At 31.9% G+C, this 27,184-nt stretch overlaps 3 protein-coding genes across 11 annotated transcripts; 1 reads left to right on the top strand and 2 right to left on the bottom strand.

Moving 5' to 3' along the window:
- Nucleotides 1-4,366: 4,366 nt before the first annotated feature.
- On the bottom strand, nt 4,367-5,852 carry LOC137824638 (uncharacterized). Its single transcript, XM_068630304.1, has 3 exons — nt 5,708-5,852; nt 5,234-5,427; nt 4,367-5,128 (listed from the first exon to the last, which is right to left on the bottom strand). The coding sequence occupies exons 1-3, from the start codon at nt 5,850-5,852 to the stop codon at nt 4,367-4,369; spliced, it is 1,101 nt and encodes a 366-aa protein (XP_068486405.1).
- An 11,433-nt stretch (nt 5,853-17,285) lies between these two features.
- Nucleotides 17,286-20,022, top strand: LOC137827185 (uncharacterized). Of its 5 annotated transcripts, none has more exons than XR_011083677.2 (4): nt 17,288-17,449; nt 17,525-17,622; nt 18,228-18,318; nt 19,839-20,022. XR_011083677.2 is itself a non-coding variant. In XM_068633412.2 (3 exons), exons 1-2 carry the CDS (start codon nt 17,339-17,341, stop codon nt 17,618-17,620), a joined length of 207 nt encoding a protein of 68 aa, XP_068489513.1. In that variant the 5' UTR covers nt 17,286-17,338; the 3' UTR covers nt 17,621-17,622; nt 19,839-20,022. The 5 variants fall into 5 exon arrangements, 3 of the variants coding, with proteins under 3 accessions (XP_068489513.1, XP_068489512.1, XP_068489511.1); XR_011083676.2 differs by lacking the exon at nt 19,839-20,022 and adding an exon at nt 18,478-18,706; XM_068633412.2 differs by lacking the exon at nt 18,228-18,318 and having other exon boundaries at nt 17,286-17,449.
- LOC137827181 (uncharacterized) lies at nt 19,646-25,608 on the bottom strand. 5 transcript variants are annotated; one of them, XM_068633406.2, is made up of 4 exons: nt 22,397-25,608; nt 21,376-21,458; nt 20,318-20,447; nt 19,646-20,164 (listed from the first exon to the last, which is right to left on the bottom strand). In XM_068633406.2, the coding sequence occupies exon 1, from the start codon at nt 25,338-25,340 to the stop codon at nt 22,650-22,652; it is 2,691 nt and encodes an 896-aa protein (XP_068489507.1). In that variant the 5' UTR covers nt 25,341-25,608; the 3' UTR covers nt 19,646-20,164; nt 20,318-20,447; nt 21,376-21,458; nt 22,397-22,649. The 5 variants fall into 5 exon arrangements, with proteins under 5 accessions (XP_068489507.1, XP_068489505.1, XP_068489506.1 ...); XM_068633404.1 differs by lacking the exon at nt 20,318-20,447 and having other exon boundaries at nt 19,646-20,147; XM_068633405.1 differs by lacking the exon at nt 20,318-20,447 and having other exon boundaries at nt 19,646-20,150.
- Nucleotides 25,609-27,184: the final 1,576 nt, after the last annotated feature.

Raw genomic sequence — 27,184 nt, forward strand, 5'->3', positions numbered from 1 at the left:
AATTGCACCACGTCAACCGACCGTGCCTGGGCCCCATCTCTCCACTCAGGTACAATTGGCGCCCACCGTGGGGCCGAGGCAAATCTTCAATTTTTGAAGCTATAATGGTTGCGACAAGAAACAACAACGACGCTATGGCAGAACAGATGACTATGATTCAAATCCTCCAAGCTCAGATGGAGGAACTGCGACAAAAGGGGATGGAAGACCATCGTCAACATGAAGAAGATAGACGCCTCCAAGAAGAAGATAGACGCCGCCAAGAAGAAGAAATCGCCTTATTAAGAGAGCAGAATGCACGACTCCAACAACAGGTCGATAATCCCGAATGAGAAGGCCAATCCCATATGGCCGACCGAACCGCCTCTCGCATACCTACACCTGCCAATACCAATCCTGCTTCCAGAGCTGAAACAGTCGAAAGAAAGTCAAGGAAAAGGGGTCATCACCACTCCACTTCCTGACAAATGGAGAGGCCTCGCCATTAAACTCTATGACGGCTCGACCGACCCGGACGAGCATTTAAATGTTTACAAGACGCAAATGACTTTGTATACCACAGATAACAATGTGTGGTGTAAAGTATTCCCCACGTCGCTCCAGGGAGAACCTCTTACTTGGTTTACAGAGCTGTCTCCGAATTCCATTGACGACTTCGACGTCTTAGCCGTAAAATTCTCTACTCAGTATGCCACCAGCCGACCGCATCACATGTCCTCCATGTCTCTCCTAGCGATACAACAAGAAAAAGGTGAATCTCTCAGAACCTTTTTAGATAGGTTCAACAAAGCATGTATGAACATCCGAGGGCTCAAGCAGGAAGTTGCATTGCACCATTTGGTCTCGGCCATCCGGCCGAGCCGTTTTACTGAAAGTCTCATCAAGAAGCCGCCTCAAGACATGGAAGACCTTCGAACTCGAGCAACCAAATTCATGCAAATCGAGGAACACATTGATTACCACCAACGGTTCAAAGCCGTCGGATCCGGAGTCCTCAAAGACCAAACCCCGAGCAAAGAAAGAGAAGTCGAAGACCGAATGAACCGTCCGAACCACTCCAAGGTCAAACCAAGAATGTTCCACAAAGGAGACTTAGTATGGCGAATGCGGAGTAGCGCCCGAAAGGAAGGAGGCAAGTTTTCTAGCAGTTGGGAAGGACCATTCCGCATAGCAGACACTAAGAATTATTTATGCCTCGTTCGGCATCAGAATTATCTTATTACTTTAATGTAATCAGAATTATTTATGCCTCGTTCGGCATCAGAATTATCTTATTACTTTAATGTAATCGGAATTATTTATGCCTCGTCCGGCATCAGAATTATTCGGAATTATTTATGCCTCGTTCGGCATCAGAATTATCTTATTACTTTAATGTAATCAGAATTATTTATGCCTCGTTCGGCATCAGAATTATTCGGAATTATTTATGCCTCGTTCGGCATCAGAATTATCTTATTACTTTAATGTAATCAGAATTATTTATGCCCCGTTCGGCATCAGAATTATCTTATTACTTTAATGTAATCAGAATTATTTATGCCTCGTTCGGCATCAGAATTATCTTATTACTTTAATGTAATCAGAATTATTTATGCCTCGTCCGGCATCAGAATTATCTTATTACTTTAATGTAATCGGAATTATTTATGCCTCGTCCGGCATCAGAATTATTCGGAATTATTTATGCCTCGTTCGGCATCAGAATTATCTTATTACTTTAATGTAATCAGAATTATTTATGCCTCGTTCGGCATCAGAATTATTCGGAATTATTTATGCCCCGTTCGGCATCAGAATTATCTTATTACTTTAATGTAATCAGAATTATTTATGCCTCGTTCGGCATCAGAATTATCTTATTACTTTAATGTAATCAGAATTATTTATGCCCCGTTCGGCATCAGAATTATCTTATTACTTTAATGTAATCAGAATTATTTATGCCTCGTTCGGCATCAGAATTATCTTATTACTTTAATGTAATCGAAATTATTTATGCCTCGTCCGGCATCAGAATTATTCGGAATTATTTATGCCTCGTTCGGCATCAGAATTATCTTATTACTTTAATGTAATCAGAATTATTTATGCCTCGTTCGGCATCAGAATTATCTTATTACTTTAATGTAATCAGAATTATTTATGCCCCGTTCGGCATCAAAATTATCTTATTACTTTAATGTAATCAGAATTATTTATGCCTCGTTCGACATCTGAATTATTACCTTAACGTAATCAGAATTATTATGCCACGTTCGGCATCCGAATTATTTACTCAATCTTATGCCTCGTTCGGCATCTGAATTATTACTTTAACGTAATCAGACTTTTTTATGCCACGTTCGGCATCAGAATTATTCATTTATTTATGCCTCGTTCGACATCAGAATTGGTCACTTATTTATGCCTCGTTCGGCATCAAAATTATATTATTACCTTAACGTAATCAGACTTTTTTATGCCACGTTCGGCATCAGAATTATTCATTTATTTATGCCTCGTTCGGCATCAGAATTAGTCACTTATTTATGCCTCGTTCGGCATCAGAATTATATTATTACCTCAACGTAATCATAATTATTTATGCCACGTTCGGCATCAGAATTATTTACTCAATCTTATGCCTCGTTCGACATCTTAATTATTACCTTAACGTAATCAGAATTATTATGCCACGTTCGGCATCCGAATTATTTACTCAATCTTATGCCTCGTTCGGCATCTGAATTATTACCTTAACGTAATCAGACTTTTTTATGCCACGTTCGGCATCAGAATTATTCACTTATTTATGCCTCGTTCGGCATCAGAATTATTCACTTATTTATGCCTCGTTCGGCATCAGAATTATCTTATTACTAATGTAATCAGAATTATTTATGCCTCGTCCGGCATCAGAATTATCTTATTACTTTAATGTAATCAGAATTATTTATGCAAGTGTGCATTGCCCACATGTCGGATCCAGCAATTTTCTATGCCACATTGTTCATTAACTCTTCAAAAGAGGCGTCAGGCTGTGGGCCAGGGGTCTCCCCCTCGGCCTCCTCATTTAAATTATCATCGGGGTTGATCGGCACCAGCTTTCCATCAACTATTATTTTTTCTGTCGTACTGGTCGTCCTCCAGGGGTGCTGCATGCAGGCAGGCCGCTTGTCCGATGCCTAACCGAAAATATTCTTCGCTAATGCGAACGTCCCGCCATTCCGTTAAGTTTAATGTCTGACAACTCGAAAGGCACAACAATTATTACGACTCTTCGGCTTTTATTCACCTCGAGCCTGGGGGGCAAGTGTACTGGTAGGCACCGGACGAACGCACGTGGCCGACCGGCCTTATACACTAAATGGAAACGAACGCACGTGGCCGACCGGCCGTGTGCACAATAAATGTAAGGGCATTTATGTGACAAGCTAAGGTGGTTAAGATACACCTCCGAAGAATAAGGAATATGCGTTTAGAGAAGATATGTTCCCCGGGTATTCCGGAGCACGACTGACAAGACATATCCATAACCACCCTGAGCCCAAGGGATAGAAAGCCCATTAGGCAATCCTATAAATACTGTGCTCAAGCCAGAGAAAGGTACGTTTTCATTCACTTACGAAACTGCGCTTAGAATCTCATACTTACTTGAGCGTCGGAGTGCCTTCGCAGGTACCCTCCCCCGCCCGACCGAAGTTGATAGCACGAAGGGACGACCGACCAAAGGAGACAGCAAGAAAGGACAGTCGACCAGAGGAGAAGAAGGTCAACACGTCAGCAATTGCACCACGTCAACCGACCGTGCCTGGGCCCCATCTCTCCACTCAAGTACAGTTACCTTTTTATTTTATTTAATCTTCAATCTTTAATTTTGATTAAAATAATGTGTTTTTAAATTTTATGCCAAGATATTTTTTGTATTAAAAAATAATATTTAAAATTCTTAATCATAAGAGAAAATAAAGATGAACTATTTTAAATAAAAAAAAGTCATACTTTTAAATATTGAAACATCTTAATTTTTAATATATATATATATATATATAACAAAATAAATTAAAGGGAACTTTGTTATAGTTTATATATTTCTTTCAACTTAATTTGATTATAATTTTTTTATCTGGTTAAGTTTATCTTTTTTATTACATTAATAAAATATATTATTTTCATAGTAATAAAAAGTATTATTTTCTTCAATTAAGATAAAAATAGATATATGCGAATGATTCAAAATAATTTTTTTTTATCAACAATAAACAATAAATAAATGAGAGTCACTTTAGGGGTGGTTCAATCCTTATACCAATTTTCACAATATCTCACAATAACCAATTTCTAACTATAACCGCCTACCTAACTGACGAAAACACTAACCAAACTAACACGTAAAAACTTCAAGGAACCATTCCAAACACCAATCAGAATAGGAAAACGAAGCAGAACGAGATTTTGCAGAAATCCAAGACCAAACCTTTACTTGCACCATTGCAAACACTTCTGACACATCAGCCACACCCTTTTTGAAACTGATAAGGTTCCTGTGATTCCAGATTTCACTCACCACCCCCACCCAAATTGTACTCCACACAATGTTAATCGAGTCTAAAGACTGACTCATCCAGAAATGAGCAAAGTTGAACTTAGGATCAATGTGAGACACAAACGACACTCCAAGCCACTTATAGCAAAGACACCAAACATGCCAAGCAAAATTGCAATCGAAAAACAAATGGCAGTAATACTCTTTCTCCTTCCCACACAGACAACACAAAGCATTTTCAACCATCACCCCTCGCCTTTCCAGATTGACCCTAGTAGCGATCTTATTCTCCAGAACCCTCCAAGCAAGAAATAAAGCAGAAGGTACGACTTTACACCTCCACAGCTTACTGAATACCGAAGAACCTTCCACCTCACTATCCCTCTTAACATGCATATAAGCAGAATTAACTGAAAACTTCTGAAGACCCCCGACCTTCCAAATCCAACTATCCGCCTCTCCCAAAATCAACCTAACACCTTGCAATACCTGCCAAAACTGATCCACCAAAGGCTTCTCCCATTCGAAGAAAGGTCTTCGCCAGACTAAATGCCAAACCCAAACACTATTAGACCAAGATTCAAGCTCTGCCACCTTTGCCTATTTGGCCAAACATAGAGAGAACAGTCTCGGAAAGGCTCTCTTCAACGCATCGCAACCTAACCAATTATCCTCCCAGAAGGAAATATCCTTTCCATCACCAACTTTCCAGTTGGACCCATCTTCAAAACTTCTTCCCCAACCCTCTGAGGCCCACACCTCTTTTAAATCTTTCCACCAAAGAGAGCTCCTACGACTTTTTCCTTCCTCTCTCAAGCACCTCCAACCACCATATTTTGAAACCAGAATCTCATTCCAAAGACCACCCTTATTTGTACCCAACCTCCAGATCCACTTTCCTAACAAAGCCAAGTTAAAAATCTTTAAATCAATAATACCAAGCCCCCCAAAATCGCGAGGCTTACATACCTTTTGCCAAGAAGCCCAAGCGATCTTCCTTCCTTCAGATCCCCACCCCAAGAGAAAATTCCTTTGAATCCTAACTAATTTATCTGCCACCCCTGAAGGCAGTTTGAATAAGGACATAAAAAATAACGGGATAGAGGAAAGAACTGACTTGATCAAACAGATCCTCCTAGCCAATGACAGACATCTGCCTTTCCACCTGCTTAGCCTAGCCTGAACTTTCTCTAACACCCATTCCAAAAGGTGCTTCGCTTGTGATTCCTCCAACTGGCAATCCCAAGTAAACAAAAGGAGAAACCATCACGTCACAGTTAAGAATAGCTATCAAACGCTGAAGCGAAAGCTGATCCAGCCCCATCCCACCAATTCTACTTTTCAAAAAATTCACCCTAAACCCCTAGAAGAAAACTCAAAGCATTGCAAAATCGCCTTAATATTGAAAACGCTTTTGGTGTTAGATTCACAGAAGAATAAAGTATCATCTGCATATTGTAACATATTTACCTTCACTTTATGCTTGCCAACCTCCAAACTGTCTATCAAATTCTTTTCTTCAACCACCCTTTATTCTAGAGTGTGATGATGTGCAAATATGATGATGTACATATAAGAGAGGATTTATCAATGGAAGTCAAATAAATAAGAGCAATTGATTTTCACATAAAATCGCTCCAAGATAGAGCGATCAATATTGTGAGGTAGTGTGAATCAGGAAAACTAGTGACTTCACCTAGAGATATGATGACTTTTCTACGACAAGTACACCACGTTGGCAGAAGTAATAATTTGTTGAAGTAATATCGAATCCACAAGGAATAATTGAATAATCAAGTAAAATATTCACTAAATAGAAAACAAAATAATAAAGTTTGTTGAAGTTAGTTAAGATTGCAATGATTAATAAGAAAAAAATTAAAAAGTTTGTTACTTCAATTGGAAAAATAAGGATTGGGATTCATCTTTCTCACCCTTTTGTATTTTGATTAGCATGAAAATATTATGTTCTTTGATTGATATTGATGCCCGTATAAAAATCATTTATTGATTCCTTGCATATAAAATTATTAAGATGTCTCTTAAATATCAATTCCTCGCTATTTATAACAACTTTTTGTCAGTAAAATCAGACGTTGATAGCAATTAACATTTCAAGTTATTCCTAACATTCAAATATGTTAAGCATTATCATTTGGGTGAGAAACTTATAAGTACTTTCCAATCAAATCTAAATTTCGAGATTATGGCGAACAAGCATTACTAACAAAATGATAATACCAATCATCAATCAAGAACAAAATATTATGTTTAGATATCACCTCAATACATAAGAGTTCAAACAGATTACTCACAATCTCAAATGGTAGAATTAGGCACACATGTTGGCTGTTAAAACAGGGAGAGCAAGAAAAGAATATCCAAGATGTTTCTCCTTGACGACTGCCTCTTCTAGGGTTTCTAACACCTTTTATCCTCCCAATTAGATTATAATTCACTCAATGGTTTTCCTATCAATCTTGCGTGTCTAGGGTTGTGCCTTGAACCTCCTATTTAACCTAATTGGCTTGGGTTAAGTGACTTCTTGCTTGGACGTTATTGCACTACAAGAAAATCATTAAATAGTAATCAAATTTAGAGACAAAAAGTAACACCTTTTATCCTCCCAATTCATTCAATGGTTTTCCTATCAATCTTGTGTGTCTAGGGTTGTGTCCAAGTCTCCTATTTAACCTAATTGGTTTGAGTTAAGTGACTTCTCGCTTGGGCGTTATTGCACTACAAGAAAATCATTAAATAGTAATCAAACTTAGAAACCAAAGATAATTAGTCACTATATTAACTAAATTAGATACTAATTTAGAGATTAAACAATTATTCATATCTAAAGTGATTTTTATTATTAAAAAAAATTATAAAATGGTTTTTAAATTTGTATCTAAATTAGCTATCTAAGTTTTAACGACTAATATTTTAAATTCTAAATTAGTCTCTAAAAGACTAATAGAGACTAATCTAGAATATAAAGTAGTAAGTAGCTAAAACCTTGGTGGCTAATAGTTATATACCAATTTAGAAACCATTTTATAATTTTTTTATTAATAATAGAAACTACTTTAGATACCAATAGTTTTTTTAGTTTATAAAATTGTCTCTAATTTAATCAAATAGTAACTAATTATTTTGGTCTCTAAAATTAGTTTCTATTTAATGATTTTCTTGTAGTGTTGGGCTCGCCTAGGCGAGTTACACGAAAAAAGGCCCAACGTCACTGGAGTGATCTCGCCTAGGCGAGATCCTCTAGGAGCGTCTAGTTTAGGCGAGTTTGGGCAAGCTTTGGTGAGTGATGGTGCGTTCCAACTTTCCCTTTTTAGCTTTGTATATTCTCTTTTTGCCCAATCATCTTCATTTTTCCCTAAAATCTTGAAATTAACAAAAATTTAAGAATAAATCATTCTTATTTAAATTAAAATCATAAAATATGTAAAAAAGGTATAAATTCATAAATTGGGGGTTATTTTATCAATTAATATCCATAAATGTTTATATTTTAATATGAAATATTACTGAAATCTGACATTTATCAAGATAGAGAACCAAATAATAGAATTTTATCCTTACTTATTTATCATTAAGTTCATTATTGAATATGAAAATTTTATTGGCGATGTGATTGTAACATATAAAAAAAGGATTTAATATAAATATATTATATTATTATTCAGCTAGTATTTGAAATCTATAAATAGAAGAGCTTGGTAATTCATTTTTTCACAAAATATTCTATCTCTCTACCACTATTCTCTCTTAAGTAAATAGATTTAGAAGAAGCAACCAAAAGCTTATAAAGAGAGGATGAAGTTTACATGATCAAAATTTAAGAATGACTAAGTCTAAGTTTATTTTTCCTAAAAAGTTTATATGGGAAAATTTTTTGAATTCTAAGGAATTTCGTAACTGGAATCTTTGAATGGGGCAATGTTGTCCTAAATTCTAAGATAAAAGGGAACTAAGGGTTGAGTTATAACATTCTTGTTTAAGAAAAGGAACCAATAGAATTCAGGTCAGGGGAACTATCATTCAAAAGATAATAATTAGGATGTATTATATGCCTTTGTTAAGATAATTGTAAATTGTTATGTTCGATAAGATATTGCTTTTCTATATTACTTTGGATGCATAAGTGAGTGTTTGATTGTCTAGTAATGTTTTGGGGATGGAAAACTTGTTTGTTAGGACAAAATTGGAGGTTTCCCATGAGAATGTTAGCTTTAAGCTTATTTTCAAGTGAAAGCGTTAGCGATGTTAATGTAACCCAAGGTGGCAAGATTTTTGCTCAAACCAAAAGTTTTTCACTCAAGTATTTGTGGCACTGATGTGACCCAAGGCAACAAGCTTTTCGCTCAAGCGAAATTAGCAAATGAATTTCACTCTAACAACGAATTTCACTCCAACAACGAAAATTTCGCTTTAGCGATGAAGTTTTTACTTAAGCAAAAATGAAGTAGGAAACCATCTTACTTGTGGGTTTGTTTTCACTCAAGCGAAAATTAATCATATTTGTTGAATGTTTTTAGACTTCCATCAAAGTGAAATTATTGGGTAGTTATGTGTTTGTACTTTGAGGTGAGTAATGTGAGGCTAAGTAGAGCCAAAAGTTGGTGCCTATAATCTACTACTTGTGTGTGAGGTTGAGTAGAGTCAGGGGTTAGTGTCCATAATCTATTGAGACTTGTGGATGAGATGTATGGTACCCAAGGAGGTACAAAGACATCTAGTGTGGTGAGCTATATTAGAACAAATTCAATGAGATTTCAAATTCCATTAACAACCCTGGTAACGTAGACTAAGGTGTCGGGTGAGGAGCAACCAATGGAAAAGATACTAGAGGCATACCGTGAGACTATAGTGAGGTTGGTTGTTACTATGATAGTCGATAATAATGTGACCCACATGTGTTAGTCTCTAAGATCGGGAAGTAATCTAAATTTCATTATGTATGATATAATCTATGTGATGAGTATGATGAGATGAATGTGAATTAATGGTAATTTACTTAATGATATTTGTATAAATGTTTATCTAGTAAAATTATTATGTTTTTAATGATTACTAACTTTTTATTTATTGATCATTTAATTTGTGATTACCATATTCTGTTACACGTGAGCAAATGTCTTAACAAGTGAGAAAGATGTCTTTCGATTCTAAAAGTAAACTCAAAAAAAGATTAGTAACTCTGCATATAGATATATGTATAAATTTGCATCTTAAAGTAGAATGTATACAATTCGTATATAATATGTTATTATTATAAGTCAATGCAAATTACTTCTTTTAATATTTAAGGTTTATAGTAGTTATTTCTTAATTAATATACTTTTTATATTATTAACTAATTAAAAATCACTCTAACCAAAATATTTAAAACAATTATTATATAAGTTAACAATCTTATCATTCATAAGGGAGGCAATGTGGGTTGACCCGTCCCGCATTTAGTCTGTAAGAGGTAACTCACGTAAGAAAAATATTTCTTTTAAAAAAAATTATAAAATTAATATATTTTTGCTGCTGAAAATTTAAAATTTCATCATTATTTCAATTCATTCAATTAAGATAAAAATATAAAGGATTTCACACTTGATTAAAAATAATTAAAGTTTTGTTTTACATATATTTTCCCTCTATAGGTATGTAAATGTACCACATAAATAGCCTAATCAATAAAGGTAAAACATTGATATGTCAGACTATTTGAGAGTCATATATTCTTAAAACTCTTACAACATACTGACATTCAATTCAACCAAAATGACATGACTAATTTTAATGAAAATGACTAAGTTTTTAATAAGTATCTTATTGGAATTTTTTTTTATTAAAAAATTTTAAATATAAGATTTTACTTAAAACTAAATCCATTTTCACTCTTAATATTAACTTCTTTAGATGATTAAACATTCATTTCTTTAGTGCATTAAATTCAATTTTTTTAAAATAAAATAAAATAAAGGTTGTGCAATAATGAATAAGTGAAGTGTGACTTTTTTTTTTTGCAGAAAAAATAATTATTTTTTTTTGTTTACACGAGTCAGCGGATCAACCCACCCTACTGTTGACTCGCATAGGCTACCGGGTTGCGAGATATGTCTAAGTGGATCAACGGACAAAATTAATTAATCCACCCCAAATTTTTTAGTAGTGGACTACAGACCAATAGTCCGCCACATTATCATCCCTAATCATTCATAAGCATGCATAACTAAATATAATTATAAAAAACATATTCTAATAACATAGTGTAGCTTTTTTATATAATTCTAAAAACTAATAAAAAAATGTTACAACAATATATAATAAATTTTATTTCGACATACTTTTTATCTTAAGGTTACTTAAACTTACACGAGTTAGCAAAATTTAACTCAATTAATTAAACGGACAAAATATGTAAGCCGTTATAAAATTTCCAATACATATTCAATTCTAATAATAAAAAATAGACTTGAGAATATTAGACCCAAATAATTTACCTTATTTCAACATGGCCTTTCATTAAAAAATATTAAAATTAAAAGTATGTATTAATTATAAAAAAATAATGCTTAGATATTCCAAACTATCTATTTCAATTCCACATTTCATATTCCCACGTCTGCATTGGCTTTTCATCTTGGCAAAAATAAAAAGTGAAAAAGAAAACACAACAAATTCTTATCTCTCTTTTTTTTCTTCTCTTCTTTTCTTTTCTGATAGAGACATCTATGGCTATAAAAATAAAAAATATGAGAAAAGTTAGTAATACCCTATTACAGTATGATTACTTATGATTCTATGAAAAGCTATTATGCAAATCCAAACGGGTGGATGTAATGGAAGCAGCATAATATGGCTTCACTGACCTATTTCAAGGTCAAATAAATTGGTGTGTATTTTTATAATAAAAAATAAAGTTTAATAATTCTTTTTATCTTATTATTATGATAATTTTCAAATTTTATCTTATTATTTTAAACATTTTCAATTTAATTTTATTATTTTTAAAACAAATTAATATAGTTATTTTTATTAAATCGATGATGAGAATATTATAATAATTTTAAATGATCTTGTCAATATTATTTTTCTCAATAAGTCTACATTAACTAATGAAATATCATTTACTACTATCGTCGTGTATAATTCATTATTTTGATAATATTATTATCATGGAAAAATATACTAATTTTTAAATAAAGTTACACCAAATAAAAAGCGTTGACTCAAAAAAATTACCAAGACAGTGAAAAAACTATTAAATCTAAAATTAACTTTAAAATGTTGAATTTGTACTCATAAGTTAAAGGGTTATTATTCATGCTAACTTTTATTATTTTGCTCAAGGCATCTAGGGTCTAATTTAGTTACTCTACTCAAAACAAAGTGCTTTTGTCTTTAACTTTTACGTTTTCTTCCTAATTATGATTGCTTAATTCTTTTATTAAAATATAATATTTATGTTTATTGTTTTCTAATTTTGTAAATATTAAATACTTACCTTCAAACTTGTATTAATATGTAGTTTTTTGTTTGTTTCAAAATATCAAAGAATAATAAAAAATTATAAACCTGCCACACTAGTTAATTTAGAGTGTTTTTCAAAAGAAACACTCAAATTAGGTTGATTGATGATTAAGTTACTCCAGCAATATTTTTTCATTTGTTGTTGAAACAAATGAAAAAAAATCAATACCTCAATTAATATAACCCACTTCTATTTTCTCTGTAATTAGTTAAGAGTTTCTAAATATTTATTGTTTACATGTTATATTGGGATGAAAAATATGACTTGATAAAGTTTATGAAAGTTTGAATGGGTTGTAATTATGTGGTTTTTGAATTAGAGAATGTCTAATTATTTCACCTTCATTTAAAATAAATTTATTTTATGTTAGCATTACTTTAAGATCCTAAAATTGTAATTTTTAATATAGAGGACCAAAATGAAGTTGACTATAAATTTTAGGAATTAAAAAAATATAATCAAACATTTTTAAAATTATTGTTCTAAAATTTCCCTTGTTCAATTAAATATTTTTAGAAAGGATATAAATTATTTTTGAATATAGATCACATTTGGAACTAAAATTAAAATTATAAAACAAATAATATCACAGTAATTTTATTTGAAAATGGTTATTTTGAAATTATGATTAGAAATGAAAAAGAGTATGATAGATAGGGTTGGAAAAAGAAAAAGAAAAAGAAAGATTCATGTTGCATTGGTGGTGGTGTGGGCCCTTAGTTTAGGGTGACCATTGTATGTGGGCACCGAATCCATTTGATTTCCCCATCTTTCTTTTCTTCTTCATCTTCTCTTACATCAATCACACTACCTTTCTATATTTTCTATCAAAATCTTCTCATTTCTTTCAATCAAACAATAAATTATCAACCAAAATACAAAGCCTTTGCTATAAACAAAAGAAGTCAGAAGAAGTCACAAAAACAAAGTTAAATTGTGTTTTTTTCAGAGTAAACTTTTAGTGTCTTTCAATCTAAGAAGTTTTAGCTTCAGCTTCCACTTTATTTCAACTGTTTAGTACTGATTTTTTTATTATTCATTTTTTTAAAAGATGGAACGCACCTAAGAAAGCACCAGTTACAAGAGTAATGATCAAGAAAATTTAAAAGATGACTGAGATTTAGGTCACCGCAGTAAAATTAAACTCCAATCATAATGAATTATTCTTTCATATTTTAAAAATATCTCTATATAATATTTTGAATTATGTAATCCAAAAGTCATTTTTTAAATTTATAATTAGTTTTGGATTACATAATTCAGAAGTTTTTTTTTATATGCATGATTTGTTTATAGATTACATAATCCGGAAGTTACTATCAAATTCAGACTTTCAGATTATATAATCCGAAATACCATTTTAGATTATGTAATTCAAAGTATGGAGATGACACAAAAATGATAAAAAAGTATTTTTATATTTTGTATGAGAGTGTCAGAAGAACATATGAAGGTGCATAAAGAAACAGTCTAAGACTTATCTTTTGGACCATGTAATGGCCTTAGTTCGATTTTTTTGAGTTTTGTATTTGGAATAATAATATTGCAACTTCTTCCTGCACCTCTACAAATTACTCCCTGCACCCCCTCACTTACGGAAAAGACTGTTTTGCCCCCTTTAAAAAATGACTTCCGGATTTTTTTTCAAAATAATTTTGAAACGTCTTTTTCAGAATATGTTTTATGAATTCCAGATTTATAAATCCAGAAATAAAAAAATGTGTTAAAAAAATGATTATTTCTCTTCCGAATTTTCTATTTTGAAAATATGTTTTGCTTACAAAATTAATAAACACCTAAAACTGTAAAGAGTAATTTTGATATTTTCGAAAAATGTAGGGGTGTAGGAAGAACCCTAATAATATAATAGAGAGTAGATAGTAATAGGGAATCTAACCATTAAACCAAATTGTAAAGAGATGTGCGTCTAACATGATAAAGTCCCTCTTAACATGATGAACATGATCATTGGTATTGAAAGTACATGCACATGACCATCTTCCTCCATAAAGAAGATTTTCACCAATGAAAATATGTGACTTATAAGTTTTAATTTGATAAAATTTGCTCATTAATTTAAATTTGTATAACTTGATCTATTAAAATAGATTTATAGTTTTAGTATGAGAATTGAGTTTTTGAAAGTAAATTTTTTATAATATGAAATAGTGTCACTAATATTGAAAAATATGTTAGAATTTAGTTTGTAAGGAGCTGAATTTTGATATTTTTTTTGACTTTCTTTTATTAGTTTTAAGATTTTTTAAAAAAGAATCAGCTTATTAAAAATCTAATTTTAAGTGAGTTTTCAACATTTACTGACATTGTTGACAATTGAGAATTTGATTCTAAGTGGATTTTCGATGTTATGTAACACCGTTCATAGTTGAAAATTAACCTCCTCATTAACGAAATTTTGACTAGTCTTCCAACACCAATAGTACTATTTTACATTGCAATTTTAGTTTATGAGATATGGAATTTTTATGTTGAATAGTGAACATGTCTAATAATAAATATTGTTGACTAATTTTTATGAAATTCTTTTTTGAAATTAAAAAAGTATAAGTAAATGTTTTAAGCTTAAGTTTTTTTTTTTTCTTATGAGTTATTAAAACTATGATCATGGAAGATACTTGAAGAAACAGACAACATAGAGAATAAAGAAGTGATTAGCTAACACACAAAAAGTAATCAATATTTCATATATCACTTTTTATATATTACATATATACCCCTTGTTGAAACCTATAAGCTTGTTAAACCGCATTTTTAAAAAACCTATTTAATCTAATAAACCGGGTTTTGACCATGATGGAGTTATTTTTTTGCTTTTGACCAAAATGTGGTCCGTTTAAAAAAATTTACAAATTTAGGCAAGTCGTGTCAATTCGGCACGACTTTATACGCACAAATCGTCCCAATTAGACACGACTTTGTCATGTCATACTAACGTCGTGCCAACTTGGCACGACTTCTGTCATGTCATATTGAAGTCGTGCCAACTGGGCACGACTTCTGCCACATCATAATTTTTTATTTTTTTTAATTTTATTGTTTATATTGGGTAGTAAGTTATGTAATGTTAAAAATTATTTTGATACATAATTTTCTAAAAGTGTTAGTTTTAAGGAAAAAAAAAATGGATTATTGGTCTACTTACACGGGACCCAATTTCTTACCTGACCCCATCATGCGTCGACATCAATCATGAAGACCTAGCACTCAACGCATTTGTAACGAAATGGATGATTCAATTCCAAATTAACCAAAAAAATGTTCATATTGTAGAACAGAAGGTCATTATTGTCCGCACAGACAAGCTTAATAATAAAATTCAATTCAAGTTTGATTATTAATTTCCTCATTTTCTTTATATTCATAACACTCTTAGAACATTCATTTTCTTTATCTATGTATTTATTCATTCAATTCAAACATGATCCATACACGATTATCTAATTTTTTGTTCCTTAAAACTAACACTCTTAGAAAGTTATGTATCAAATTAATTTTTAACATTACAAAACTTACTACCTAATATGTAAACAATAAAATTTTAAAAAAAAATTATGACGTGGCAGAAGTCGTGCCAAGTTGGCACGACTTCAATATGATACGGCAAAGTCGTATCAAATTGGAACGATTTGTGCATATGAAGTCGTGCCGAATTGGCACGACTTGCCTAAATTTGCAATTTTTTTTAAACGGATTCCATTTTGGTAAAAAGCAAAAAAAATAATCCCATCATGGTCAAAAACCCCCTTGGTTTTTTTAGTGAGTAAACCGAGTTTGCAGAAACTTGACTCAAAATAATATTTGAATTATTATTTAGAGAAATAATTGAAAGAATATTCGAAAAAAAATCAATAATAACTTATGATTTAGTAAATTATAACAATATTGTTTTAGTTAAAAACTTGGTTTAATTACCAAGAACTAAAGATAATAGTGGTTGAAGATGAGTATAAAAATATGTATATTCAATTATTTATCTCTTTTTATTTAAAATCCTCTTTTAAATGCAATTTCAACTGAACTATCCATACGAGAGTTTATGCCTTTTAAAAATATTATTTATGCTTTGTAATTAACTAACGTTTAAAATATTATTTATGGAATATATTTCTTACTCAAACGGCAAAATCATATTCTTAATAATTAAAATATTTTTATCAATAAATGTTGAATTTAAGTTTATTAAATAGTCATAAATATTTTAATAATGAGTTAAATATCTTTTTCATACCTATATTATAAGGATTTTTTTTTTATAATTCAAACTTTAGACTATTTAGGTGTGTTTGTAGTATAAAAATGATTAAAATGAATTTTTTTTTTGCATGATTTTAACATTGAGAATAATTTTTATATTATAAGTATCTGAATAATCTAAAGTTTAGATAAAAAATAAAATTAATTTTATAATATAGTATAACTATAAACACATTTAATCTTTTAATAATTTATACGAAAATATAGAGCGATTACAAATTTGTTACTTGATCCTGTATTTTAGTTATTTTTTAGATTTCAGGTCATAGAATTATTTGAAATAATATTTAACCATATACAGTACATATGCATGGTCATGTACTGAATCATAAGATATTAGGCTTATAATATCTTCTCATTAATATATTAATACAATGTAAAAAAAAATAAGACTTAGACTTAAAAACATTATTTTTTAATATATATATATATAGTTAATAATTAAATAAAATATTAATAGTGTTATTCGTAGAGAATATTTTCATTAATATAATAAGCTACCATCTAATATGTTTTTAGAATTTTTCAGTAATGTATAGTTTAATTATATATCGTTTAAATTTTGGTCTAGTTTCCCATATTTTTGTATTGTATTTTTATTTTTTTTAATAATATTTATTTTTCATGTGATGACAAATGATTGGTGTTACTTGAGATGTCAACAGGTAAGATGTAAGTTACATTGTGATACTGAAAGATTTTATTTTAAAAAATAAAATATTAATAGTGTGACACAATAAAAGTTATAAAAAATAAATTGAAAATTTATATAATAATAACATTTGCCATGAATACGGTGATAGTGTATTTGTAACATGAGACTAGTTTTCGTTTAGAATGCTTGAATTTCCACCAGAATTTTATATATAAACTTTTGAATAATTTAGAAACAGAACTTGATAAAAGGTGAGATGTTAAAAATAATAAAAAGTAAAAATTAATTTTAAAAGAAAAGAAAAGAAAACCCCTAAGGTAACAGTGTAGTGTCTGATACAGAAGAAGAAAGCATGAAGAAGAGTTCAGGAGAGTCTTCAACCAAACCAAACAACAATTCACCCAAACTCAAACCCCCTTTCAAGCCAGCAAAGGATGACACCAAGCCCGTGCTTCAAGACCCTGTAAACTCTCTTTGATTTCTTTGTTCCCACACTTTCAATTTTTGTTCATTCTTAACCTTTCTTCTTCTGTTTCAGATACTCAGATCCGACCCAATTGAGACGGAAGAAGCTGTGCTGCGATTGCCTCCATTTTCAGTCCCCACTTCAACTTCTCCACCTAAAATGGCCTGAAGGTATTTACTTTACTTCTTTTTTTGGTTAATCATTGCCTATAGTCGATTCCTCTTTCCATTTTCAAAAATGGGTTTTCTGGTGTGGCTTGTAAGATAATATTTTACAAATTTTAAAATGAAGTTAGTAGTTATTTGTCAGAGGATTGTGTTTTGTTTTAATTAACACATGCTCAAACAATGGAAATGATGATTTATTCTATTATGATTTGTTATAATTTATTCCACTTTTGTTCATTTCCTTCCATCCTATCTCTGTGTATTCTTGTTTAACCAATTTCTGCATAAATACACTTTTTTAAGACAAAAAAAAAGTCAAGTTAGTTGAACTTGTGAACTAAGTTAAAATTAGCTTATATACTTAACTTTTATGGAAGCCCTTTTCATTTAACTTCTTCAAAGGTGCATAAGTTAATTCTAGATTATAGAGAAGCTTAGTACATCGTTCTTATTTTTCTCTTCTGTAAAAATTTAAGCAAATAGACCTTAGCTTTCAACAAATGCGAGGTTAGCATGGTAGGTATGCTTTGTTAGTCATATTCAATTGATTTCTTAATAAAAATAATAATTATGATATAGCCTTTAAATTTTCTTGTGTGTGTTTTCAGCATGGAAAGTTTCATCTCAGAAAATTTATGTCTGACGTGAAAGTAGAAAGAGGAGTTTCACTGCCAGACAGTAGTGATGCAAGAATAATAGGTTAAGATTTGTGGCCTTTTTTTGGTGCTTCTCTTGTTATGTTTGTCAGATTGGGAATTTGGAATGCACAATAATGTGGTTTATTTCTACTGCTTGTTCTGATATCAGCAATCTATATTAGTTCACATGATAATCTTTTGAAGTTGAATTTCTTTACAGCTTGAAGATGCTATTGTACTGGTCTTTTGGTTAATGTTTGGGAGTTTTGTAAGTGAGGAATGTGGAATGGTTGTTTCAAAGTGGAATGTTTGGTAGTTGTTTCAAAGAGTGCCTTTGGTATCCTGTGAATTTTATAGTTTAATTTCATCTGCTTTAGAATTCTTAATAACTCCATGTAATTCATGTAGTGACCAGGTAGATATAATAAATTTATTGTCACTTGTTACCATTCCTTTACCATTGACCTTTATACTTTTTCCAAGATTTGAAAGAAAATTTGCAATGATCATATAAAACACAACAAAGCTAAAATGAGTTTTCATGTAAGAAAAGTTTAGGTAGATTAAATAAGTTTAGACAATGAATGAATGACTATTTTGGCATTTGAATTTATTTGTGCACTTGGTTTTGGGTAGTGTTGAAAGAGACAACTAATTTTTTACGTTGGTAGTGTACAACAGCTGTGTATCATTTTCACCTTTTTAAGGTGGCAACCAAACATGTCAAGAGACTCATCATTATTATACCAATTTTATTTGTAAATATTGATTAAAAAATATTAAACATGGAAAATTACATTGTCACCGATTCTGTTAATTAAAATAAAATTAAAACATCTTTAACTAGAGGAAGAAAAAGTCATTAGTTATAACAGTAAAGGAATAAAATTAGTAATAAAGTAAAGAGTCTTTAATTGTTATTATAAAAGAACTGTGAATTGTCCAGCCAATTACGCTATTTCTAATTTTAAATTTTAGTAAACTTGATATTTTCATGGATTTTCTTTTGTTTGAAACTCATTATTATTTTTATTCTTAATATTTGGAGGGTGGTGACGTAATTGGGCTATGGAATAATTTTAAAAAGGTTAGAAAAATTCTTCTAGAAACTTGGTATAATTTGAAGACAATTTTAAATAGTGTGTGGAGCTTAATGTGTTAGTAAATTTTAAGTAAATGTAATTTTATAGAATCAATTTATAAAACAAATATGGCAGAATGAGAATTTAAAAGATTCTGGTAAAAATAGACAAAGAGCTAAATTTGATTCAAACTTTGAAAAACTTAAATGACTCTAAGAAATAGTAAATTCAGTCTTAATAAGAGCCAAAAGTAAATTACAACTTCTACATAAATATATAAATAAAATTTACAAATAACTAAAATGGTTCACAACAAATGTAAGCAGTGTGGATTTCTTAAAATGATGATCCAACTTAATGTTTCATACATTGGCAAGGATAATAGATCGAAACAAACTTGAATGCACTAAAATTATCACATCAAAATTTAACATATGGAATTTACAGAATCAATTCTATTACAACTACTTGGTATCATCTAATCCCTGCAGTTTTACAGGATGGCTACTTGGACACTAATGAGGAAATCATCTTCTGTTATCAAAGATTCACTAAAGAAACTCTGCAAAATCTGTGACTAACTGTCACCATGTCATGCCTCTCGGTATAAAATGTATATGTATTTGGTTCTCTTTTGATGGTTTTAGCATATCTTAAAAATTAAAGAATTGTTTTGGAGGTTATGGTACGTGTTTAGCAAATGACTTCTTCAATATGCCTGCCCGGTGGAGTTAACCAAACTGACCAAAATCAATATGTGCATCTTATCCCTAACCTTGTTTGCCAAAGCCACGCAGCCTCATTACTCCTGCTGGCAAAATTGAACTGCATTATCAACTATGAAGCATTATTAACTATGAAGAACAAGGAAAATACATATAAATTCAATATGCAGCATGGGAAAGTAAATATTTCACTTATATAATACTATTAAGAAGTGGACTTTCCATATAATTCAATCTTACAAAATCGACTTACAAAATGAGATTTGCACTTATATACTTTGAAAAGTTCTAGTTGATGCTCTCCTCACGCCGATACTGTTAACTCATGTGCGTGAGACTATATATTTATGGCCGGTCCAATAACAATCCGATAGAGGGTGGATCTAATAAGCCCAACAAGCTCTCGTTAAAATAGATTCTAAATTGTTCTGATACATATTAAGAAATGAATTTTAAATCTAACTCAACTTTATAATTTCTAGTCGATGTAGGATCTCCAATAAATACCAAATTGTCTAAACACAAATTTTGTTCTTAACATAACCATAAAAGTACCTAGGAGGTTCATTCTCAGTGAGAACAACACTGCAGGTCAAATAAGCAAATTGTTCACTATTATACACAATGACAAGGCGCCTCAGTCAAAAAAGATCTATACTGGGTTGTTTTATTACTAAGTGGAATTATTATATTATTGTTTGCCTCAATAGCAAATGAAATTCCATAATACATACTAAACCATCACAAAAAAAGTCAGGATTTGTAACATGGTCACACTAGATCACCAGAACAAAGTGCAAAGGTGCCAAGTGTGGGTGGCCATACTAGTGTACTACCAATAATTGTAGCCCATGTAACAAATCATTATCCAAAACATCCAAGCCCGGTTCACCTCAAACTGTAAAACAAGTATGCAATTTCCAACAAATCCAGGCCCAATTTTCTCTCATCTGCCCATGCATCCTCTTTCAACCTCTTAAAACCGAGACCTTACCTCACTTATTTGGAAACCAATGTTTGCCCAAGTCAACAAAACTAGAGCAACAGCCGTTAGCTTTTTTTTCTGTAACTGTAATATATCCTTGCTAGATGGATTCCTTGACTTAATCCTTGTCTCATCTTACTAAGATTCTACCTAAAAGTTTAGGGAATTAAGAGCATAAAATTAAATTCAGTAACGAAGTACTTCCCCCCAGCTAAATGCATTTTGTAAATCAAATTTTGAGTTCAAGAATAAAACAGCCATGAAAACATACAATATATATAAGTATTCAATATGGAAAATGGTCTATTAAGACAAGCTAGACTCACATCTGCTTTAGTAGCTTGGCACTTGAGAGACAAATCCACATGCTCTGGCTGCACTGCACATTGTCCCTGTTATATTGTTGCTCCTGAAATTATGAAGTAAGCAGTAAACGTTAGCTAATGGGCACTAAGGTAAACTATGATCATTAAACTGCAATAAGAACTTTACATTATATATTTATGCTTATATTAAATCAATGACAATTGTAATGTATTCTTATGCGATCAAACGAGAAAAGCACACACAGAGCATAATGGAGGAAAAAGCCGACATTGAGACTCGTATTTGAACAAGTTCACATTGTCCAGTAACATTCTCTTTTATATTATATATCTATTTTTTAGTTTACAGCTTAGCTCGCATCACAACACAGCATGTTCTTTGTAAATGTATAGAAACAATACACATGGTCCCAAAATCATTTCAATTTTTGGTGAGCCACGACACTAAATATCAATCTGTTTAAGAATAAATCAGTAATCATCACATTCTGAGCTTCTTGATTCGCAGTTCTAACAACTGATACTCTACTTAACTAAATTGATTTTCTGTAGTGGTTGGTCACATCAAAATTAGAGTCAGATCAGACACCTGACTGCCAAATTTTTGCAATTCATTTTAGATACAAACATGCTTTTGCAAATACACACTTTTACTGATCTTTTGTTAAACATAAGCGTTAAGCAAGCGCCCATGCAATAAAAAAAAATTATGGCAAATTGATTTTCCTAATCATGATAATAAAATTTCTAAATTATGCTTTCAAATAATACGATTTAGTCCAGTGTTTCTTTACATTTTCTCCTGATCAAACCAGTAATTGTATTAGCTATAAGAGACACAGGACAATGTTCTAACTTGGAAAAAATTCAAGGTTGAAAGAGACATGCTGTAAAAGTGATTCAAAGACTAAAGACTTTAAAAAAACAAATAAGCATAAAAAAGAAGAAAAAATTTAAATGGGAAAAACATTAAATGATTAAGAAAATCATGAACAATTTAAGAAAGTGAAACCTGACTTACATCCTGATCTTCAAATTTCTTTCTGTAGTAGTGATACAGAAACCACTAGCTGTAAAAACAACTAAAGACTGTGTCTTCCAGAAAGCCGCCGTTCCATTCATGAAAACTTGAATTTTCAGTGTCAAATGATATTCTCATTCTACAAATAATTTGATATCCCCTTATGTACTTAGCTAGCTTATAAACAAATGGTTCAAAAAATCTCCATCATGTATGAAGACCAGCAGAAGAAAAAATGCCAATAATCATCATCTTATGTTCCATCAAGTCCCTCAACCAACATTGCATACGTCTGAGGATGCAATTGACAACCCTTCTTCTCCATACTTTTCAGAAACATTGAGCATTCATCATTATAGCCATTCTTAAGTAGGCCATCAATAAGAACTTTCCAGGCTACTTCATCATAATTATACTGACAACAAAGCAAATTATGAAATACTGATTCAGCCATTGTTTTTTTCCCTTCATCACATAGCCCACAAATAAGCAGCTTGTAGGATTCCAAATGTGCCAAATGGCCATTCTCATCCATGTCATGTAGCAAACTACATGCTTCTTCAAATAATTTCAGCTTGCAGCAACATCTAAGGAGTTCGTTATAAATAAACTCACTGGGAGACATTCCACCCTTTTGTAAGTCATTCAACAACTTCAGAGCTACATTCACCTGCCCAGCCCTGCAAAGTCCGGTAATAATTTTGCTGTAGGTATTAACATTAGGTTTGCAACCATGTTCAACCATCTTCTTAAACAATAGAGATACTATATCAAAATCTAGGGTCTTCCAGACATTATCTAAATCATTTGGAACAAAACCTGGAGCAAATGAATCTTCAACCATGCAGCCATCTTTTATCGTTTGCATTTCCTTCACTAGATGTTTTAAAAGAAATGCATATGTATGATGAGAAGGCTCACAACCAGCATCAAGCATTCGCTTGAGAACATCAAATGAGCAATCAATCAGTGGCATGCACCCATATCCATCAATTAAAAATGTGTAAGCCAAAGAATCAGGAATAATTCCTTCTTCCTTCATCTTAGCCATCACATTCTCAGCTTCTTCCAATCTTCCTTGACGACAGTATGCATGTACAAATGTAGTGTACGCAAATACATCAGGCTGACAACCTGAGGATATCATTTGGTTAAGAGTCTTTTTAGCATGATTGATGTCACCCTCTTTCAACATTTCTACAATAAGATTTGTATATGTTTCAACTGTGGGCTTCAAATTCATCTTTATCATTTCATCTACAAGCAATAAAGCTTCCTGCACTTTTTTCTCTGCACAAAAGTTGTCTATCAAGACATTGAAAGTGATTGAGTTTGGAGGACATTCTTCATCCACCATTCTTTTGAACAAAGAATGGGCTTCATCAACCTTCCCAGCTTTGCAGTATCCATCAATCAAAGCAGTATATATTACTTCATTTGCTTTAAGATCTTTTACCTGGGAGGAATTGAAGAGTTCGCTAGCTTCTTCTACCCTCCCTCTTTTGCATAGTGTGTCTATAAGAATACTGTACGTCCACTGATCAGGAACAAGACCATTTTCCTTCACCAAATTAAGTAATCTAAAAGCACTATCCAAATGACCTGCTCTACACTGCCCATGGATTAGCGAATTATATGTAACGAGGGTTGGATATAGGTTGCGCTCAAACATTATATTAAGCAGTGACATTGCCCGATGCACATCTTTCACTTTACAAAATCCACAAATCAACTCATTGTATGTTTGAGAATTTGGGCTGCAATTATTTGATTCCATCACCCCCAAAATTTCCAATGCCTCTGAATTTTTTCCCACTTTACAGTACCCATCAATTAACGCATTGTAAGTGACCACACCAGGAATCAAACCTTTTTCCAGCATCTGATCCAACAGCTTCCTAGCTTCATCAAAGTTCCTTTCCTTACAAGAACTATCAATTAACACGGTATAAGTATGAGCATTAGGCTCACAACCTCTTCCACTCATCTCTCTAAAAAGATTCATGGCCTCCAATTTCCTGCCAGACTCACACAAAGCACAAATCAGAACCGTATACGTTCTCACAGTTGGACAGCAATTGTCCTCCCCCATCAGCAAGAACAACTTCAGTGCCTCTCCAATCCTTCCTGCTTCACAAAGCCCATGAATAAGGTTCGTATACGAAACCTCATTCCTCGGACACCCCTTTCGCCACATTAGGCCAAAGACACAGCAAGCACCATCGACATTCCTACTCCTACAATGCCCCAAAATCAACGAAGTATAAGTAAACGTATCCAGCGCAAAACCCGCCTGCACAATCTCACTTACATAAACACCAGCCTCACTCAAATTCCCCAACTTACAATACCCATTAACCATTGTATTGAAAGTAAACATATTTGGCAAAACCATGTCACCCAACATCTCAACATACAGCCCCTTCATTTCATCAACCAATTCAAACCTTGACAACAACATCAGCATCAAATTATAACACTTAACACTGAGCTTAAACCTAAACTTCTCATCACAATTCAAGTTCATCCCCCTCAAGAAGGCCAGCACAATCCTGGCGTCATCAGGCGATCCAGCCGCCTTGACCATCGAAATCCGGGCGGCCTCGGCGGCCCGGAGGAGCCCGTGGGGCACCAGGAGATTGAGCAGGGAAGCATAGGCAAAAGGGGTGTGCTTGTAACCGGGTTTGGTGGCTACCCAATTGAAGAATTGCAATGCGGTTTGAGGGGAGGGTTTGAGGTGGAGGAGGCTTGATACATGGAAAGGGGTGATGAAAGGGAGCAAGTGGGGGAGGGAAGGGTGGTGGTGCCAGTTGGGGTGGGAGAGGAGGGTGAAGAGGTGGGAGGGGAGATCCGGTGGGGGAGAGTGCAGGGTGGAGAAGGGTCTGATGAGGTTTAGGAGCAAAAGGGTTTCTCTGGGAATGGTGAGGGAGGTCAAAAATCTCATCTTGGAGCATGGGAAAGTGGGGGTGAGAGATCCATGAATGAACCCTGTTAGGAGCTACAATAGATGGAGATGGGGTGGGTTTGGTGAGGGATGAATGAAGATGCTGGTGTTGGAAGGAGGAAGAGAAACAAGAGGAGGCGGGGGTGGTGGCCGTGGTGTGCACAATGGTGGTTTGTAATATTGGGCCAAGGTTCTCATATCATAGGTTTCTGGTTTTTCTCATCTTTTCATTCTTTTATTACCTTCTTTGTCAATATTGTTTCATCGTATCTTTATTTTGGTTCTGAAAAAGTATATAAAAATGAGAATGAATATTTCCAAATTTATTAGCAGATTATGAAAATATATATTTGAAGTATATTTTGTTCTTAAAAAAATTTAAGCTAACCTATTTTGATAAATATTTTTTAACAAACTCTTTGTAATTGATTACAAATCACCAATATTAAGACCACACTTTTAAATCATAATTTAAGAAAAAAAGTATCTACTTAAAAATGATGGTTGAGGGATTTTTATGAAAGAAGTGTAAAATAAATTTTTTTAATTTGTTTATTATGGATAATTTTTGTCTAGAATAACTAAGTTTATCATCATGTACGCTTAATCAAATAAAATGGTTAAATTGGGATGAAAATGTGGCACTAGTCGTGCGATTAGTTCGCGTGTTCTTAAGAAAAAAATATGAGGTAGACAGTCCATTTTAACATGTTAGGTATGTTCTACATAACTCATAGTCCATGCAAACTAAGTGCGGGATGGGACAGACTGACCCACATATCTTAAAAATCGTAGAAAAAAAATTATGCATCCCTGTATTTTTTTTTCTTACAACCTCATATTTTAACAATTCTAAAATTATTCATTATGAATTCTACAATCTGAAATACAAATTTCAGTTATGAATCGTACAATCTAGAATCTTGTACAATCAAAAACACAAATTTTAACTCCCAAATTCTATAACTTATGAAGTCTCTAAATTTCATATTATGAAATTAAAGAAAAAATAGTCAATGAAAAATGTTAAAAGATAATTTGAATATTTTTTTAAGTATGTGGTGCAAGAATAAATACATGGAGGTGTAGGAAGAAACTCCCCTCTTTTAATAGTGTTTTTTTTTCTGAAATACGTACATTTAGGTTTCAATACTCATCCCATACAATAATAATAAGACCTTAGTCTTTTTTATAATAAAATTTAAATATAATATTATATGCATATATATATATATATATATTATTTTATATTATTATATGTATTACCTTGAAAAAAAGTGTATACATTTAGTAAAATATTTTTTTAGTCAATTTCTTAGTGTGATTAAAATTCAAATTTTATTGAAAATCAAAACATCATAATATTTTTTTTACCTATATCTTATTACGCATGTGTTGTGACGATGCGGATAATACTATAAGATTATTTACCTAATTCTTCTAAATGTGAAAAAAAATTAATAAACAAAAAATAATTTATTCAAAATTTATATTTGAACTTATTTACTTTAATTTTAAAAAATATTTATTATGCGGCTTGGCACATAAGCTCACATGCTAGTTATTTGCAGGGCAAACCAATAAAATCAACTCGCATTTCCTATTGTCAACCGCATTCTCATCCTTGTTTAAAATTCAATCTCTCGAAAGGTGAATTTTGAATGTTATTGAGTAAAGAATGACTAGTTGAAATTAGTTATCTAGAAGTGAATTTTATTTTGTATTTAAAAAATGAAAGGAAGGAATTTAAAAAGTTAAATATTTTTAATACACTTTTAATAATAAATATTTTCAACACAATATTTGTAATCGATTACAAATTACCACTCTTAAAATATCTCACT

This window comes from Phaseolus vulgaris, chromosome 8 (assembly GCF_051622355.1).
Source record: "Phaseolus vulgaris cultivar YP4 chromosome 8, ASM5162235v1, whole genome shotgun sequence".
Taxonomy (NCBI): Eukaryota; Viridiplantae; Streptophyta; class Magnoliopsida; order Fabales; family Fabaceae; genus Phaseolus; species Phaseolus vulgaris.

What these genes read in the sequence shown, in the direction of transcription:
- LOC137824638 (XM_068630304.1), bottom strand. Translation starts at nt 5,852, where the DNA reads ATGGGGCTGGATCAGCTTTCGCTTCAGCGTTTGATAGCTATTCTTAAC. An exon ending in GGGTGTTAGAGAAAGTTCAG is followed by an intron (nt 5,428 to 5,707) that starts GCTAGGCTAAGC and finishes TGGCTTTGTTAG; the next exon opens with GAAAGTGGATCTGGAGGTTG. An exon ending in AAGATGGGTCCAACTGGAAA is followed by an intron (nt 5,129 to 5,233) that starts GTTGGTGATGGA and finishes TTGGCCAAATAG; the next exon opens with GCAAAGGTGGCAGAGCTTGA.
- LOC137827185 (XM_068633412.2), top strand. Translation starts at nt 17,339, where the DNA reads ATGAAGAAGAGTTCAGGAGAGTCTTCAACCAAACCAAACAACAATTCA. An exon ending in AGCCCGTGCTTCAAGACCCT is followed by an intron (nt 17,450 to 17,524) that starts GTAAACTCTCTT and finishes CTTCTGTTTCAG; the next exon opens with ATACTCAGATCCGACCCAAT.
- LOC137827181 (XM_068633404.1), bottom strand. Translation starts at nt 25,340, where the DNA reads ATGAGATTTTTGACCTCCCTCACCATTCCCAGAGAAACCCTTTTGCTC.